At 39.2% G+C, this 15,391-nt stretch overlaps 1 protein-coding gene across 3 annotated transcripts in view; it reads left to right on the top strand.

Annotated features, from left to right (window-relative positions):
* Nucleotides 1–15,391, top strand: part of PDE11A (phosphodiesterase 11A) — a 141,249-nt gene that overhangs the window by 36,247 nt on the left and 89,611 nt on the right. The window contains exon 1 of one of the 3 annotated variants that reach the window (XM_061379554.1): nucleotides 9,593–9,866. The exons of the other annotated variants lie outside the window; for them this stretch is intronic. Coding sequence (XP_061235538.1) covers nucleotides 9,801–9,866 — 66 coding nt within the window. The 5' untranslated portion in view covers nucleotides 9,593–9,800. Of the gene's footprint in view, nucleotides 1–9,592; nucleotides 9,867–15,391 lie in introns of those variants that run through there. 3 annotated transcript variants of the gene reach the window in all.

Here is a 15,391-nt window from a genome sequence, read left to right on the forward strand (position 1 = left end):
TTCTACTTTATTTTTCTGCAGTGCAAAGGGATTTTCTCCTCACTTCCTGCCTTACTCATCCTTGTCATGCAGGAACCTAAAGGTAGCAATGCAAGTGAAAGATACAGCACTAAAAACCAACCAAACAACAACAACAAAAAACTGTGGGCACAATATCAAATAAAAAAAGTTAAAAAATAAAAAGGAAAATTGAGAATATGTGGAAAGTGTGTGAGTGGTGATTATCCCTTGCCATGACAAATCGGAGCACTTTGTAAGACAGATCAGCAGAAGGACTGCTCATCTGTTAAACAAAAGCAGAAACTAAAAAAGGAAAGGAATTCACCAGCTGCAAATAGAAACAGTCCTGGTCATGACAGCAGTAGTGGAGAGCATACCTCACTGCATCTGTGGTGCAGGTAGACAATGCAGGACAGCAGGTTGTCTTCTGCTTCCCCATCTAAATAATAGTGTAGCTGAGGGACTGGTTGTATACCCTTAAATATGCAAGGAGAAGGAATGTAATGTGGAGAAAAGAAGGAGAAACGAAAGGGGAAAAGCCCCAACAAATCCCAGGAGACAAACAAATTAACCCTGGTATAGATCAAGCTTCGTATATAGGGTAGCTTTAAATGTTGAAAATTGTCTTGAACTGGTAGGCAAAGCTTCAGGTATTTTAGTAAGATAATGGTTGCTTTCACACCACCCTTTTAAGAGGCAAAATTGGTGCTAACTTTAGTTCAGTCTTCTTGGAAATTAGGTTAGGATACAAATATGTTTTTCTTGGTGACATGTTTTGGTCAGTACTAATACTTCCAGAAAACATTTGTCAGGATGCTAAATGCAAAAAAAAAAAAAATAAATTCAGGGTAGTTGGTTCTTTGAACTCAAATTTTAACAAGCTTACTACTAACATGCTCTGGTTTTTTACCTCAGCCAGAGTTACCTATAGCAGTAGTAACACTGTAGTAGTAACTGTGTGATAGCAAGTTTCAGACAAGGGTAACAAGGGTTCATGAAAGATTATGACATTCTGCATTAAGTTAGATCTTCATGCTTTTTATATGTAGCTGGCAGCTTTGATTATCAGAACGTTAATGCTTTTCCCAGAGCCCTAAATTTGGTTGTTGTTCTTTTTTTTGGTGTTTTTTTGTGTGTGGGGGGGGGTGTTGTTTTTTGTGTGTGTGTGTGTGTGTGTGTGTGTGTTGTAAACATAAGAACACCTCCTGCCCTAGGTTAAGTTTTAACTCCACTTTAGTGGAGGGTGGAAATCATAGGAGGGAGAGATTAAATAGCCAAAGTCAATCCATAAAACAGACAGATTGATCTGGATAACTGGGTTGTCTAAGTGCTCTAGGATATTATGTCTGCTTAAAGGAGCAAAATAAAAGCTAGCAGTTCTGATGCGGAAGCTAATGTGGTTTTAAGACCCTTCAGTCTTCTTTGTTTACAGTGCTTAGTAAATACTACTGATACTGTACGTGTTTTCAGGTAGAAATTGAAATAATGCCATTTATTTCTTGGGTATAGAACCCATTTTACCCTGTGTTGCTGTCTCCCAGCTTTCTTAACTGTTGTTATTAGCCACAATCTCTTTTCCTGCAGAGGACAGCTGCAAGGAGATCTTGAACTCAGCTCTGTGTTTAGATGTTATCATTATGTCTATGTAGGATTCTTTTCCAGCTGTTGAAAGCCAGAAAGTGCTCCAGGTAAAATATACTTTAAATTCTCCAATCAGCTAAAAACATGGAATCCAGGATTCTAGCCTTAGTGTTGGTTTAACCGTGGCAGCACCCACACTGGGTTCTGGCATGGGAGGCAAGGCTTCGTTTCTGGGCAGTGCACCTCCTTCTCAGGTGCTCACTGTGTGCAAGCTCCAAGCCAAACCTGTAAGTAAAGGTACTGTGCATTTTCATCATCATTTATAATGTGCTGGTCTTGAGCAGTGAAAAACTAAATTCTGTTACATGGTGTGATTTCTCTTTAGGAAACTGTATATGACGTATTGAATGACTTAGGTAATTACTTACATTCTCTTAAGAGAGTAACAGGAGTGGTAAATCTAATGAGAAAATTTTTACTACAAGTGTTATAGAGATGATGAAACTTTGGCTTTATTCTGTGTCATAGGTTTTATCTTTTGAAAGTGTGCCTTTATTTCATATGTCCATACATTATTTATTTATTTATTTAACCTAGAAGCCTCACTCATGAGCCCAATACACCAGTACAGTAGGTGCTGTAAAGGCAGTGAGCAGGAGGCAGCTTCTCCAGAGACAGTAGGAAGTATTACAGAAATGACAGATGGGTTGTCGTAAATACATATCTGATGACCTTTTAGTAGGCTTCCATAGCCCTTCTGGACACTTTGAGAGAATTTAATTTTTGTGCTTTATAAATTTTTCAGCTGAAAGTAGGCCACAAAAAGGAATGTCAAGGGAAGAAGAAAAATCGCTTGATAGTAGTCATAGTGAAGAAACTGCAGAAAAGGCAAATTCTTCACCTTTAAGAACTACACTAAGGTTGTAGATCAGGCTACCTCTGGTAATTCCAGGATGACAGCATCAAGCCAAAAGCTGGTTCTGGTCTTTTCAGGGACAGAATGATACATAGATAGCTCTGCCAGATTTTCATTAATGCAATGTAAGTTGTATGTTAGCTGTTACTATACAGTAATAGAGTCCTGATACAGTGTTCAAGATTCCTTTCTATAAAAAAAAATACTATGGGTTCTCCTTACACAAAAAATACTCCACACCAAAACAAAACCAAAAGAACAAATCCCCAACCGTATTGAGTCTTCATGTGCTAACATGGCTAAAGTTTTCAGGAAATGCTCTTAAAGCCAGCTTCTTTGAATACTTTGGTTTTTTTCTAGAGCAGATTCCATCAGTTCTGGTTTGTTCTCAGTGGATATCTTTTGGATCTACATACTTCAGCATACCTTCCTTTTTTGCATTCTTTTTGACATGCCATATAGTTATTCCTCATAAGCACTGTGTCCCAGAGCACAGACATAGATTCACACTAGCAAAATTTTCCTTCCTTTGTGAAGGCATGTACATTCTTTCACACAGGAAATTTTCCTTGACTCTGGACAAATACAGTTGTGGTCTTTTGTAAAAGGAAAAAAAGACGTTATTGATAAACTATGCCCTGTTAGCAGCTTTATTAAAATGTAGTAACAAAATATTACTCATTGCTGCACAGGCATGGCAATACACCCTGCTGATGATAATAGGAACTCAGGGTTAAATACATTTACATCATTTCAAGAAACTTTTAATTCACATCTTTCACTGTCATTTGTTTTCCCTTACTGTGTGGGGTTTTGATATGGATTTTTAAGTTTTTTAAATGAGTGAAGGGAATAGGTATAGGTCTAGCAGGTTGCTAATAAACCCATAAGAAATACAATTATGTTTAAGGTATCGTACAACTGTGTGTTATACAGCACACCAGACTGGTGAGGAACAAGATTTTTTAGGTGGTTGTAAAACTTTATTATATATGGCCTATTTAATTGTAACCTTTGCTGACTTGAGAGCATACCAAGCACATAATTTGGTTCAAATCTGCAGTTGTTGGCTAAGAATCTGTTGTATCTGGCAGAGGCACTATAAGGAGAGCTCAACTTGGAGGTAGAGGAACAAGGGGTTGTTTTAAATTTTCAAGGTTATTTGATACTCTGCAATGCTTACTAGACAGTAGAACAGTTAAATTCAGCAAATTTAGTTAATTGCAGCTTCTCTGCAGTCTGTAAGGGCTTCAAATGCAATCTTGTGCTCTGTGCTGCTGTCCTATCCACTTATGCATACAATTCTAACCCATGTATGACTGCTTTCTACCTATATGTATCTTGTATAACTTAGGGATAAGAGAAGGTGTCAGTGGTCTCCTGAATTTGGACTGGGGAAGCTTACATCAGAATTTGTCCTCTTTAACTAAAAATCCATCTTCTAATTTGCAGGGAGCAATACATTATTCTTTGTGAGAAATGCAATTAGTTTTCCATATGAGGTTTTAATTCTCTGTATGTCTTTTAATGCTATTGAATTAGGACTCCAGTTGTATTGTTTTATTATACAGGATAACACAAATAACTGGGTTGAACACCATTAGCCACTTGTATTAGCAACTGTATGAATGGGCAGCAGTTCACATCCAAAGAGCTCTCAGACACTCAGATTAAAGACTTCCAAGCAGCTAGAAGTAAACAAACATGGTGTTCTGCAGTACAGTTGAAATCAAGGGACTTTCTGTGCAAGATGACTTACACCCTAAAACACAAAGAAGAGACAATCACAACACTTTCATATCTAAACCAAGGAGAGTGCTTTTCCTTTCATTGGAATAGTAAGTGAACTATAAATGCATACTGGTATTGTCAAGTGTTGGGCCAAACCTTCTTTAAGTCAGTAGCTTTTATCCCTGGGCCTTTCATTTGTTGACAGCCATTTGAAACAATTAGGATCCTTTATGGAACATAAGGGTCAAGTCAGCAGTCCCCAGATTGATCTGCACTTGTCACAGCCCACAACTGAGGTGCTTACCTGGTATATGCCTGTGTAAGTAGAAATAACAGGGAGGTCTGTGGGCACATACTAGTGAGAACTAGCAGAGCTCTGGGTAAGATGGAAAGAAAGTTTTTGTCCAAGAGATAACTCGAAGAGGGTTAACACAGCAAAAAATCCTTCCCCTGCTTACTTTTTGCTTGGTTCAATGTGATGAGACTTAATGCACTCCTTGTATAAAATAACATTGCTTCAAAGCAATATTTACTTCCTTAATCTAGTTCACCCTTTTAATGAAACCAACTTGCACTCAAAATTGGGCTAAATGGGCCTAAAAAGAGGGGCCATCAGTGTGCAGAATTCAGTATTTCTATCAAAATATAAATACTAAATATGTACCTGTCTGTGTTTAATTTTCTTGTGTTCAGAAATGTGCCTTCTCAGTGAAGCAAGTCCTCTCCTGACTCCTGTGTTTGAAGAGTTTCCCCATGCATTTCTAGAAATTGCATTAAGTGTTTGTGGTAGCCATTCATGACCTGACTTTTACCTTCAGAAATCCAAAAAGCATAAGGTGCTGCTACCTTTCGCATTTCTATTACACTTATGGGAACACATGAAATAAGCACAAAGTATCAGTTTGTTCCTGGTATTGTTAATGTAATGCCATTCCCATTGTCTGCCTTCATACAGTGTGTGGGAAGGGAAAGATTTTTTTCATAAATAAGAATCATTTATAAATTCAAGTGTAGTTTGATTTTTTTTTCATGTAAATGGATGCTGAACATATCAGCAGGAAATTGATTTTTGTATTCAAAATGAAGCTTTGTGGGTATTTATTTGTGTATTTATTGCAGTTAGTCTCTTAGATCTAGTGTAGCTGTTGGTAGTAAGTCAAGCCTGCTTAGTTACAGTAGGAAGCATAATTTTCACATGCTTGTAGGATAGATGTGAAAGTCTCAGTTTTCAGTATGTTTGTCCAGTAGTGCATGAAGTTCTGGCACGGAAACCCATAGTTTGTTTCCTTTGATTTTAGGGCACTTCACTTACTGGCTATTATCATCGGAGCATAGGATGGCTTTATGCAGACATGTCCTGCCAAGAAGGCTAAAGAGCAGTGTCACTGCTGCTCAGTCCCAGAGAAGGGAAATGTTAACTTTCATTCTCAGCTGCAGGACAGAGAAGGTCTGGCACTTTTAAAGCCAGAGGTTGTGATCAACAGTGGTAACTAACACAGAAAACAAAGCAATGCTTGTCTGGTGCCTTGACTGTCTCTCAGAATAAAATAAACTGTAGGAGAAAAGAGCGAGCTGTTGGGGAGCAGGAAAAAAAATCAATTTTTCTTATGGACAACTTTATCTCTGAAAAACTTTCATATTAATATGGGAGCTGAGGGAAAAAAAACTGATTTTTAATGAAGACTGTGTGGGAAATGAAAGCATTTTGTTCTCTGTAACCTTGTGGTAATTTCACTGTGCTTTGAAATCTTCTAGTGATGTTCACTCAGAAGCAATGGTTTTGGAGTAACCTTCCAGGTCAGAGGTAGAGCTAAGAAAACACAACTCTGACACTTCTTTGTGTCTTGGCTACTGGAACTAATCTTCCATTAATAAGAGAGGGAAATGCCATGTACTAATTTTGATTTCTGGAGGACCTGGGACAGACGCTTTATTAATTCTAAGCTTGTCATCTTTGTTGCCCCCCTTTCCCCCACCCCTTTTTGTTTGTTTGTTTTGTTGTTTGGTTGTGTTTTGGGATTATTTTTGTGTGTGTGTGGTTTTTTGTTGGGTTTTTTCTGTTTGTTTGTTTTGGGGTTGGTGTTGTGGGATTTTTCTTTGGTTGGTGTGTGTATTTGTTTTGGGGTGATTGTTCTGGGTTTTTTTGCTTTAGCAAAATGCATATATTAGCACAATTATGGTTTAGGTCAGCATTTCATCTTTTGTGATTACACATATATGAATAACCAGACTCTGATACAAAATGTGTATCCAACCAGAAGTAGCACCTTTGAGAGCATTATACCAGCAAGAATATGCCCTGTAGCAAGTGTGGGGTCTTGTGTGCTGCCTGCACAACTGTTTACCAGTGAGAGCGTGTGAGACTGCCTGGTGGTGCAGAGGCTGCCTGCTAGCCATGTGGATGAAAGCAGATAAAGTCAGGAATATCCTCGTGCTCTGGAGCCTGTTTCTCCTATCGATATGGATGTTGGGTTTGACTTTCCATGAACCTGCAAGGGGCAAAGATGTAGAGATGGGAAGGAAGGAGCAGCAATGCCAATGCAAAAACTGGCTAATTGTTTCCTCATAAGACCAGCAGCTGTGAGAAATGGGAGATTGAAAAAGTGTGTGTGTGGGGAGGGAGGCATTTGTGGGGGTTTTGTTGTTCTGTTGTTTGTTTTTTTTCCCAGCCTCTGGAATCAGATTTACAGTTGGTAATTAAAAATGAACTGTCTTCAGAATCAAAAATCTATTTGCACATAAAAAGTTGCAGCAAGCTCTCTGTTTAAATGCCCCAGGCAATTTGTATAATGATATAGAGCTTTTTGGTACTTTGGTTTTGATACTACTGGCACCATCTATTGGTCTTTTTCAGAGAAATCAATTTATGCTTTGGGTTCAGTTTCTCAGAAACGTCAAAAAAATCCAGTGTCACATAGGTACTGGTAAAAATTTTGTCATTAAAAAAGTACCAAAAAAAAAGTTCCCTGCGTATATTGCATTTTGGGACAATTGACAGGCTAGCATGTAGAATTTGCCCATTCTTTCTTGGGCTGTTCCATTTCCATGAATAAAGGACTTTTATTTTTAGTAGACATCTTTCTACAAAAAAAATCACAGCATCAAATGAATTAAACTAAGATAGAGGGTGGTTTTTTTTCCAGGAAGCAATAGATAAATTAAAATTAGTTGGTAAGTGGAGATGGATTTGGAGAAAAAAAAAAAAAGAATTTTGAGAAGAGAATAAAGCAATATTTAAAAAAAAAAGAAGGTAGAAAAGATGGAAAACTGGTGGGTGTAAGGACTGCAACAAGGCTGAATGCCTATTGAAATATAATCTAAACTAAGACTGATTATTTCCTAAGCACATAAAGTCAAGATAAAATTACTGGGCACGGGGAAAATGTTTAAACTCATATGGGAAATGACTAAAAACAGAAAGAGAGCAAATGTGAGCAGATGTACAGTGAGATAAATTTGAGTTTCTCTTTGCATCACGTTTGTTGTTCTACTCAGCTGTAAGAAGCAAGGGTGTATGACCCAGGGGACTTCCCTGATCATTCATCCTTGCTTCGGTTAGTGTTCATTGCTTGTTTAATAACAACTTTCGCAGTCCAAAACTACAGAAACAAAATAAGAGCAAGCCTACTCAAATCTTAAAAGTCAAAATCACTGTTCTTTTCAGCATCTTTTAATTAAATATCTATGAGGGGAGAATAGCCTGTACGATGACAGGAGACACAGTTTTCCTATTATTTCTGTAACTTAAAGACCAGATATACTTACTCAGTTTGTGAAATATTTACTCGGTACTACAGAATAAAGCTAAGGCTGAATGATCTATGATATTACTTAAAGTCCTATCAGCTGGAACTGATGACTTGTTTTGCTAAGTGCTCTGCAAATATTTAAAATAAATTGGCCCCAGACTGAACTGTTAGTAGCATAGGCAGAAGTAAGCCCTTAACATTAGTAAGTTTGCACCAGACAGTGTGATACTGATTTCTGAACACAACTCAGCTACCTGAAATCAAATGCCCTCCAGTCTGCAGTTCAGCAGCCATATTAATATTAATACCTTACTGTTTTTCTTTTGAGACCCACAATGAAGTATACCTAAGTGTACGACTGGAAGAACCTTGTGCTGCCGGAAGGAAAATGCATGTCTGCATAAGTAACTGTTAGAGGCTTGCTTATATATAAAGGCTTGGTTTTCTTCCATTTAAACAGAGCTTTGTTTAGATACACAATCACGTGAATCCAACATCCAAAACGCTACATGATTTTCAGCATTAAGAATGCTGTGTGCTTACTTAGATGTAAGATTAACATCTTTGAAAATTTACACTTCAGCAGATCACTGTTTTATATCTTTGAGGATGTAACATGTTGTATGGTTTATGATGCTCAGAGAGAAGTCATTTAGGCGGTTGTTCTGAACTGGTTTTTCTGTGTCCTTCACCAAATTACCCCACAGAAAGAAAGGAAGACAAATTGCCCCACCTGACTCTGAAGTAAAAACACTTCATGGCCAGTTGCAAAGGAAGTAGAAAAAGATACATAATTGCTACCAAATGCTGATGCTCCTGCCATCTTAACTAGCATAAGATTCAGCACTGGGGAAGAGGGCCTGAAGGCAGAGATTGTAATGTGAAGGTTTGAATACTTCTCTGGACCAGGGAGTGAGACACTTCAGGCAAGACTGTCATCATCAGCTTGGAGCAACAGCATTTTTTCTTTAACAAAATAACTTTTACTTTTTTTTTTTTTTTTTTGCAGTGGCCTGCGACATGCAAGTCTCCAGGTATAAATAGCCTGTGTGGCAAATACCTGCTGTGAGAGAAGATAGGGTGGTTTTCTATGCTGAGGGGCCCTCAGAGGTCTATGATTGTGTTTATTTTCACCACATCAATTCCATAGCAGTCTGCAAGATAAAATTACGATGTGGGTTTTATCGGGGAGAAGCTGAGTCCAGTTTTCATTGCATCTGAAAAGAGAGTGAATTCAGTGTACCCAGATTGTCTATGCTTCAGAGACAAGTGCTTTAGGTAACTCATGATCTGTATCGTTATACCACCAGGGTTAGGCACTGCAGTTCCAGTTCATAAATAACTTTGCCTAGAAATCGGAGAGCATGTGTAGGTGTGAGTCATTAGTACAGGAGACACAATGATGTATGGAAAAAGCACGGCTCACATCCAAGCCAGCCCACACACTTTCATCAGCCCCTTGAAGTCTGCAGTACATTAAAAATCAGATTTTTTTAAGTCAGGCTGCTGAGTCCACCCAATCTTAAAACTCAAAGATACGGTAATACGGAACTGTCCTGGGTTCAGCTGTAACAGTTATTTTTCTCCTTCGCAGTAGCTGGTGCAGTGCTGTGTCTTGGCTTTTGTCTGAGGACAATGCTGATAACACACCGATGTTTTAGTTGTTGCTAAGTAATGCTTACCCTGATCAAGGACTTTCCAGTCTCTCATGCTCTGCCAGTGAGGAGGGCAGGAGAAGCTGGGAGGAAGCAGAGACGGGACACCTGACCCAAAGTAGCCAAAGGGGTATTCCATACCAGAACACATCATGCCCAGTATAGAAAATGGGGGCAATTACCCTGAAGGCCCAGATTTCTGCCCGGTTTGGGCTGGGTATCGATCAGTGGGTGGTGAGCAATTGTATTGTGCATCACTTTGGTTTGTTGGGTTTTTTTTTTTCATTTCATTTTTTAGTTTTATATTCTTTCCCATTTTTATTTCCCTTATCATCATTATTATTAGTAGTAGTAATTTTGTATTATACTTTAGTTATTGGACTGTTCTTATCTCAACCCATGTGTTTTACATTCTTTCAGTTTTCCCCATCCGGCCAGGAGTAGGGGGGAAGAAGGGAGCAAGAGAGTGCCTGTGTGATTCTGAGTTACCGGCTGGGCTTAAAGCATGACAGGAATACAATGCTTCTCCCGATGCTTTGTGGATCAGTCATGCTCAAAAGGCAGTTTTGGAAGACATTAATTTAGTGTCTGAGTTAATTACCAAAATTTCAACTGAAATGCCCGCACACACACACACAAAAATGTGTGTTAAAACTGCATTCTGTAAATTGTTGTTGTAGAGCATGTACTTGTAAGTTCTAAGGAATTGGGGAAATACCCAAAGTATTACTTGATCTTATACTTAAAATTTCATGAACTGAAACTGGAGAAAGTTAATGAAATTGACCTCCCTGATTGCAGAGGTAATGGAGGCTGTAAGGAAGAAATCAGCATTTACCAAAATAGCACTTATTTATAAGGAGACATTTTTGGAGAGAATTCCAGGGAAAGGGGGGAAAAAAAAAAAAAAAAAAAAAAAAAGGAGCTTTTAGATCAGGAGTATGCCTGACTTATAACTGCTCTGGCAAAGTTTGTGCTTTCAAGGCTGAACTTGAAGTGAAAGGGAATACCTGGCTCTCATCCATGAAATGATTCTTTCTTAAAAATGTCTAGTGAAGATCCTGGTCAAAACAAATTCAAAAATGCTTCAAGGCTGTTTTGTTTTTATTTTTTTTTAACAAAGATTAAAGAAAGAAGTGGATTATTTTTCATACAAAACCACTTTGCCTTCTAGAATTTTCAACATTGCAGATTGTGTAACTTATGAAGATAAATAATGATTCATTTTACTATTTGCTGGACAATATTTTTTTCCCCATATGTGTTCTTTTCCTATTTTTGCATTGAAGACAGAAAATTGAAACACAAATTTAAATCACCTTCTCTAAAATTGTGGTTTTAGATCTTATTATACTACATCTTTTTCTTACTTGCTGTCATTGAAATTAGGGATAGGATTCAAAGTTCTGCACAGAGATGGTCAGCTCCTTTTCGGTTTCTATTGGTATGTTCTTGTGCGTGGATTAAACAGTAAAATGTGAGACCTGGACATCCTGGTAGACCCAGAACAGAGATACAGAGAAAGCAGGGAATGTCAAACCAATCAGGCTGTATTAAAAATTACATGGCTACAATGACGTGATTCAGGTTTCATAATTCTGAAATTCTGTAAATATTTATGCTCAGCTTCTGACCGGCATCTGCTTGGAAAGGGTAAAAGAAACTTTGACGTCGGTCTGCCATCAGTGGCACTGATAGAGTCAGAGCTGATGAAAATGTCCTTGAGGCATCAACCACATTTCCACACTTTTAAAGATGACAAAATTCTGTAAGTTACAGCCACATAAATCCAAATTAAGATGTTGGATATATTACTGCAGCTACTTTTCTACTGCTGTTCCTTTAAACTGTGCTCATAATGAAGAAGAGGAGAGGTAATGCAATTGCTCAACACACTTTTCTGTAAACAGTTTTATTAAGAAAACAGTTAAGGATTTTTATATTTTTTTTTTACTTTATGATGGCCTTTCAAAAGCTCCTATGAATTGAATCTAATAAGAATTAGCCTTTTTATTCCTTCTTGTGGCGTAAAATTTATTCTAGTATTACGTTAGTTTTCATATGTCTCTAATTTAGTAGTTACTAACCTTAAGTTTTGGGGTTTTTTAGACATTTAAGAATGATATTGTCTAGGTTTATAGATAACTTTTCCTCTAGCAAATGCTGTCATTTTGCATGGAAACAGTTCTAAGGATATTGCTGCTGTGTACCACTTTTTTCTTATATGAGCTCAACACACAGTTTGTGAACTGTTTGTCAAAGGTTTGTAGGTTTTATTCTCCTACTTCATCATGTGAAACATTAACACTTTCGATGTGATAGATGGAAATTACATGTTGTGTTAGCAGTGCTTTTAATCAGATCTCAAAATACTGTAAAAGAAGCTAATTCAGATTGCTTAATTGGCATAATCAGTTTCAAATAACAGTGTTTTCAAGTGTGTCAAGTTGCATAATCCACTCTGTTAGAACAAGTTTCTGCACTTTTGCAGAAATATTGCATTTCTAAGAAAAAGTATATGGGTAAAAATAATACATTGAGAATACACTGTATTCCTTATTTTTCAACTTAAAAACTGGAAAGGAGTGTCCTGGGTTTAGCAGTAGCAGTCATTTTTCTCTTTCTTGGTAGCTGGTGCAGTGCTGTGTTTTTGACTTTCGGCCTGGGAACAGAGCTGATAAAAATGATGTTTTGGTTTGGCCAAGGACTTTGTGAGCCTCATGCTCTGCCAGGGAGGAGGGGAATCCAGGAGGAAGCAGAGACAGGACACCTGACCCAAACTGACCAAAGAAGTATTCCATACCACAGCATGTCATGCCCAGGAGGTAACTGGGAGTTACCCAGAAGGGCTAAGTGGACTGCAGGTTTGGAAGAGGTATCGGTAGGTGCTTGGTCAGGCTGGGGGGAGCGAGTTATTGCTTGGCAGGTGGTGAGGTGTTGTATTCTCTTCCCTTGTTATTTCCTTAATCATTACTATTATTGGTGGTAGCAGTAGTAATTTGTGTTATACCTTAGTTACTAAACTGTTCTTATCTCAACACGTGGGAGTTGCATTCTTTCTGTTTCTTCTCTCTGTCCTTCCAGGAGTAGGGGGAGGGCAAGAAGGGGGGGGAGTGAGTGAACAAGCTGTCTGGCTGGGGTTAAACCAAGACAGTTCTTTTTGGTGCCCAACGTGGGGCACGAGGGGTTCAGATAACGACAGATCCGACTGGATTAATAGTCACTCGTCACAATGCTGATTTATTGGCTCTCAGAGTTGTTCCTCTTGATCTCACAGCTTCAGAATGTTGTAACTTACTTAGAGCCGGTATTTGCTGTGTTAGTGTTTATCAAGTGTGGGGCTTGGGCTAAGGTTCCTGTCTCACTGTACTTTATGGCAATGACTTGTAATACAGGTGGGCTCTGGCAGCAGGGCGGGACGGACGTGGCCGTGGACTGGTCCCTGGCCGTCCGGCTGCTCCTCACCGCCCTGGCCCTCGCCCTTGCCCCTGTCTGCGTGAGGCCGCGGGGAGCCGAGGGGGAGTGGCCCCGGGAGCCGGTGGCTGCTGAAACAGCCCTGGAGAGCGGCCCTGGGGACCAAACGGCTGCCAGTGGAGGAGGTCGGGGCTGTCGAGGAGCGGGAGAAGGCGGCGGAGGAGCCGAGCCCCGCGGCCGAGCCCAGCCCTGCGGTGGCCGAGAGCGTTCCCCGGAAGTCGCCCGCCGAGCCCCAGGAGGACACAGGAGACCCCGCAGCATTCCCCAGAAAGGCAGAGGTGGAAGATCTGGACTCAGAAAAAGAGAAGCTGGTGGTGGGAGAGCCGGCAAGCACAGGAGCTACACCAGCCCCAGTGACAAGTACAGCAGCATCGTTTGAGAGTTCTGAAGGTTTTGAATGGCCTTTGGGTAGCCTTGGGACCTGCCTGCTGATTCAGTGAGTGAACAAGCTGTCTGGCTGGGGTTAAACCACAACAAGAAGAATAAGAACTTTCAGGAGAAATATATGTGTAGACAAGTGTCACCAGCATAAAAAGCTGTGACATGCAGTAGCAATGATATTAGTCACAAAATATGTATGTGAAGTCCAAATAGGCAAATGTAGAAAAACCACTGGCATATTTCCCAATGTTGGGGAGAAACTCAACAAAATAACATAAGGATTTATGTAAAAACTATGGTGGTGTTGTGTTGTGATGCTTTTATGTATTGTGGAAGAGTAGTTCAAGGTACTGATGCATCCTGGTTGGAAGAGAGACAGAAAGTAATGTGATGAAAGGCAGGGTTAGTTATTTGTCTTTTGTGGGATATTTCTGCTTGGTGAAGATTTTTTTTTTCATTTGGGGGTAAAGTATCTTAAGAAACACTAGAAATACTTTGATTGACAAGCAGTAATGCAAAGGGAATAAAGTTGGTGTCCTGAGTCCCTGGCTTAAGCTTAAACTGTCACCCAGATTCTAGATCTCACTTGCATAAGAAAATTTGCTTTACCTCTTTTTTCTAGTTCAGCAGAAGGAACCGTTTCCATCTCCTTTGGACTAATGCTGCAAACAGTGGGCAATCAGAGGAGCTAAACTTATTCATACTAGGCGTAATTTAACCTGGGAAACCTGATTGGTTTATGTGTTAGATTCAGGCTTTTGTATTCCACCTGGGGTTTCAGTTAAAAGGAAAGGTTTTTACCAGCATTGGCTTTAGTCAGTCAAGAATGCCCACCTCGCTGAAGAGGAACTCAGCATGGCAGAGGATCAGGCCTCTGGAGTAAACTCTTCCAGAAACATTCTTTTTCTGTTAGTTCAGCACAGGGGAAGAAAAAAAAAAAAAAATATATATATATATAAAAAGAGAGATTACTGTTCAAGTAATTTTTTTTTGTACTAAAAAAATCACAAAACACCTTTTGAAGTATACAAGAAAAGAACCTGAGTAGAAACTTAGTAATATCACTGATCTCAGTGCAGACTGTTAATATATAGATATTATACATTCTTTTTTTAGTTAAACTGCATGCAGTATTAATGCAACAACAGGATTAAGATTCACTCAGGACTCATACCAACATGTCCAGTTCTGGCTCCTAAGAGCAACAGATACATGGATGAACTTGACAGAGTCCAATGAACATACACACAAAATTTATTAAAGGGACTGGAGCATCTTTGCAATGAGGAAAGGCTGAAGGAGCTGAGACTGTTTAGCACAGAAGTCTCATGGGGGGTTCTCATCAGTGTGTATAAACAGGTGATGGAAGGTTGCAAAGAGGATGTAGCCAGACTCTTCTCAGGGTGCTCACTAACACAGCAAGAGGCAATGGCCATAAACTTAAACACAGGAAACTGCCTGAACATCAGTAAACACTTTTTAACTATGGGAGTTACTGAGTGATGGCACAGGTGGCCCAGAGATGTTGTGAAGTCTCCTTCCTTGGAGATATTCAAAAGCTGTCTAAGATCCAATCCTGGGCAACCAGCTGAAGGTGGCCCTGCTTGAGCAGGGGATTTGACCAGATGACCTCCAGAGGTCCCTGCCAACCTCAACCAGTCTCTGATTCTGATTCTGTGCCTGCACTCTGGTTCTAAAGACAAAGTTTAATTTGTACAAAAGTAAAAGAAGACACTTCAGTTATGACTAAGGCAAGAATTAGGAGAAATCGTTTTCAGCAGCAAGAACTATATGAATAAATCTAGTTTTCATCATTGACAAGAACTGGGAGATGACAACCAAGTTGTAAGTAGAATAGTGACTTGAAGATGACATTCTCAATGTATGGATAAATACAGCATTTT

This window comes from Neopsephotus bourkii, unplaced genomic scaffold (assembly GCF_033783945.1).
Source record: "Neopsephotus bourkii isolate Nb327-2 ecotype Australia unplaced genomic scaffold, CSIRO-AGI_Nbou_v1 NB_196, whole genome shotgun sequence".
Taxonomy (NCBI): Eukaryota; Metazoa; Chordata; class Aves; order Psittaciformes; family Psittacidae; genus Neopsephotus; species Neopsephotus bourkii.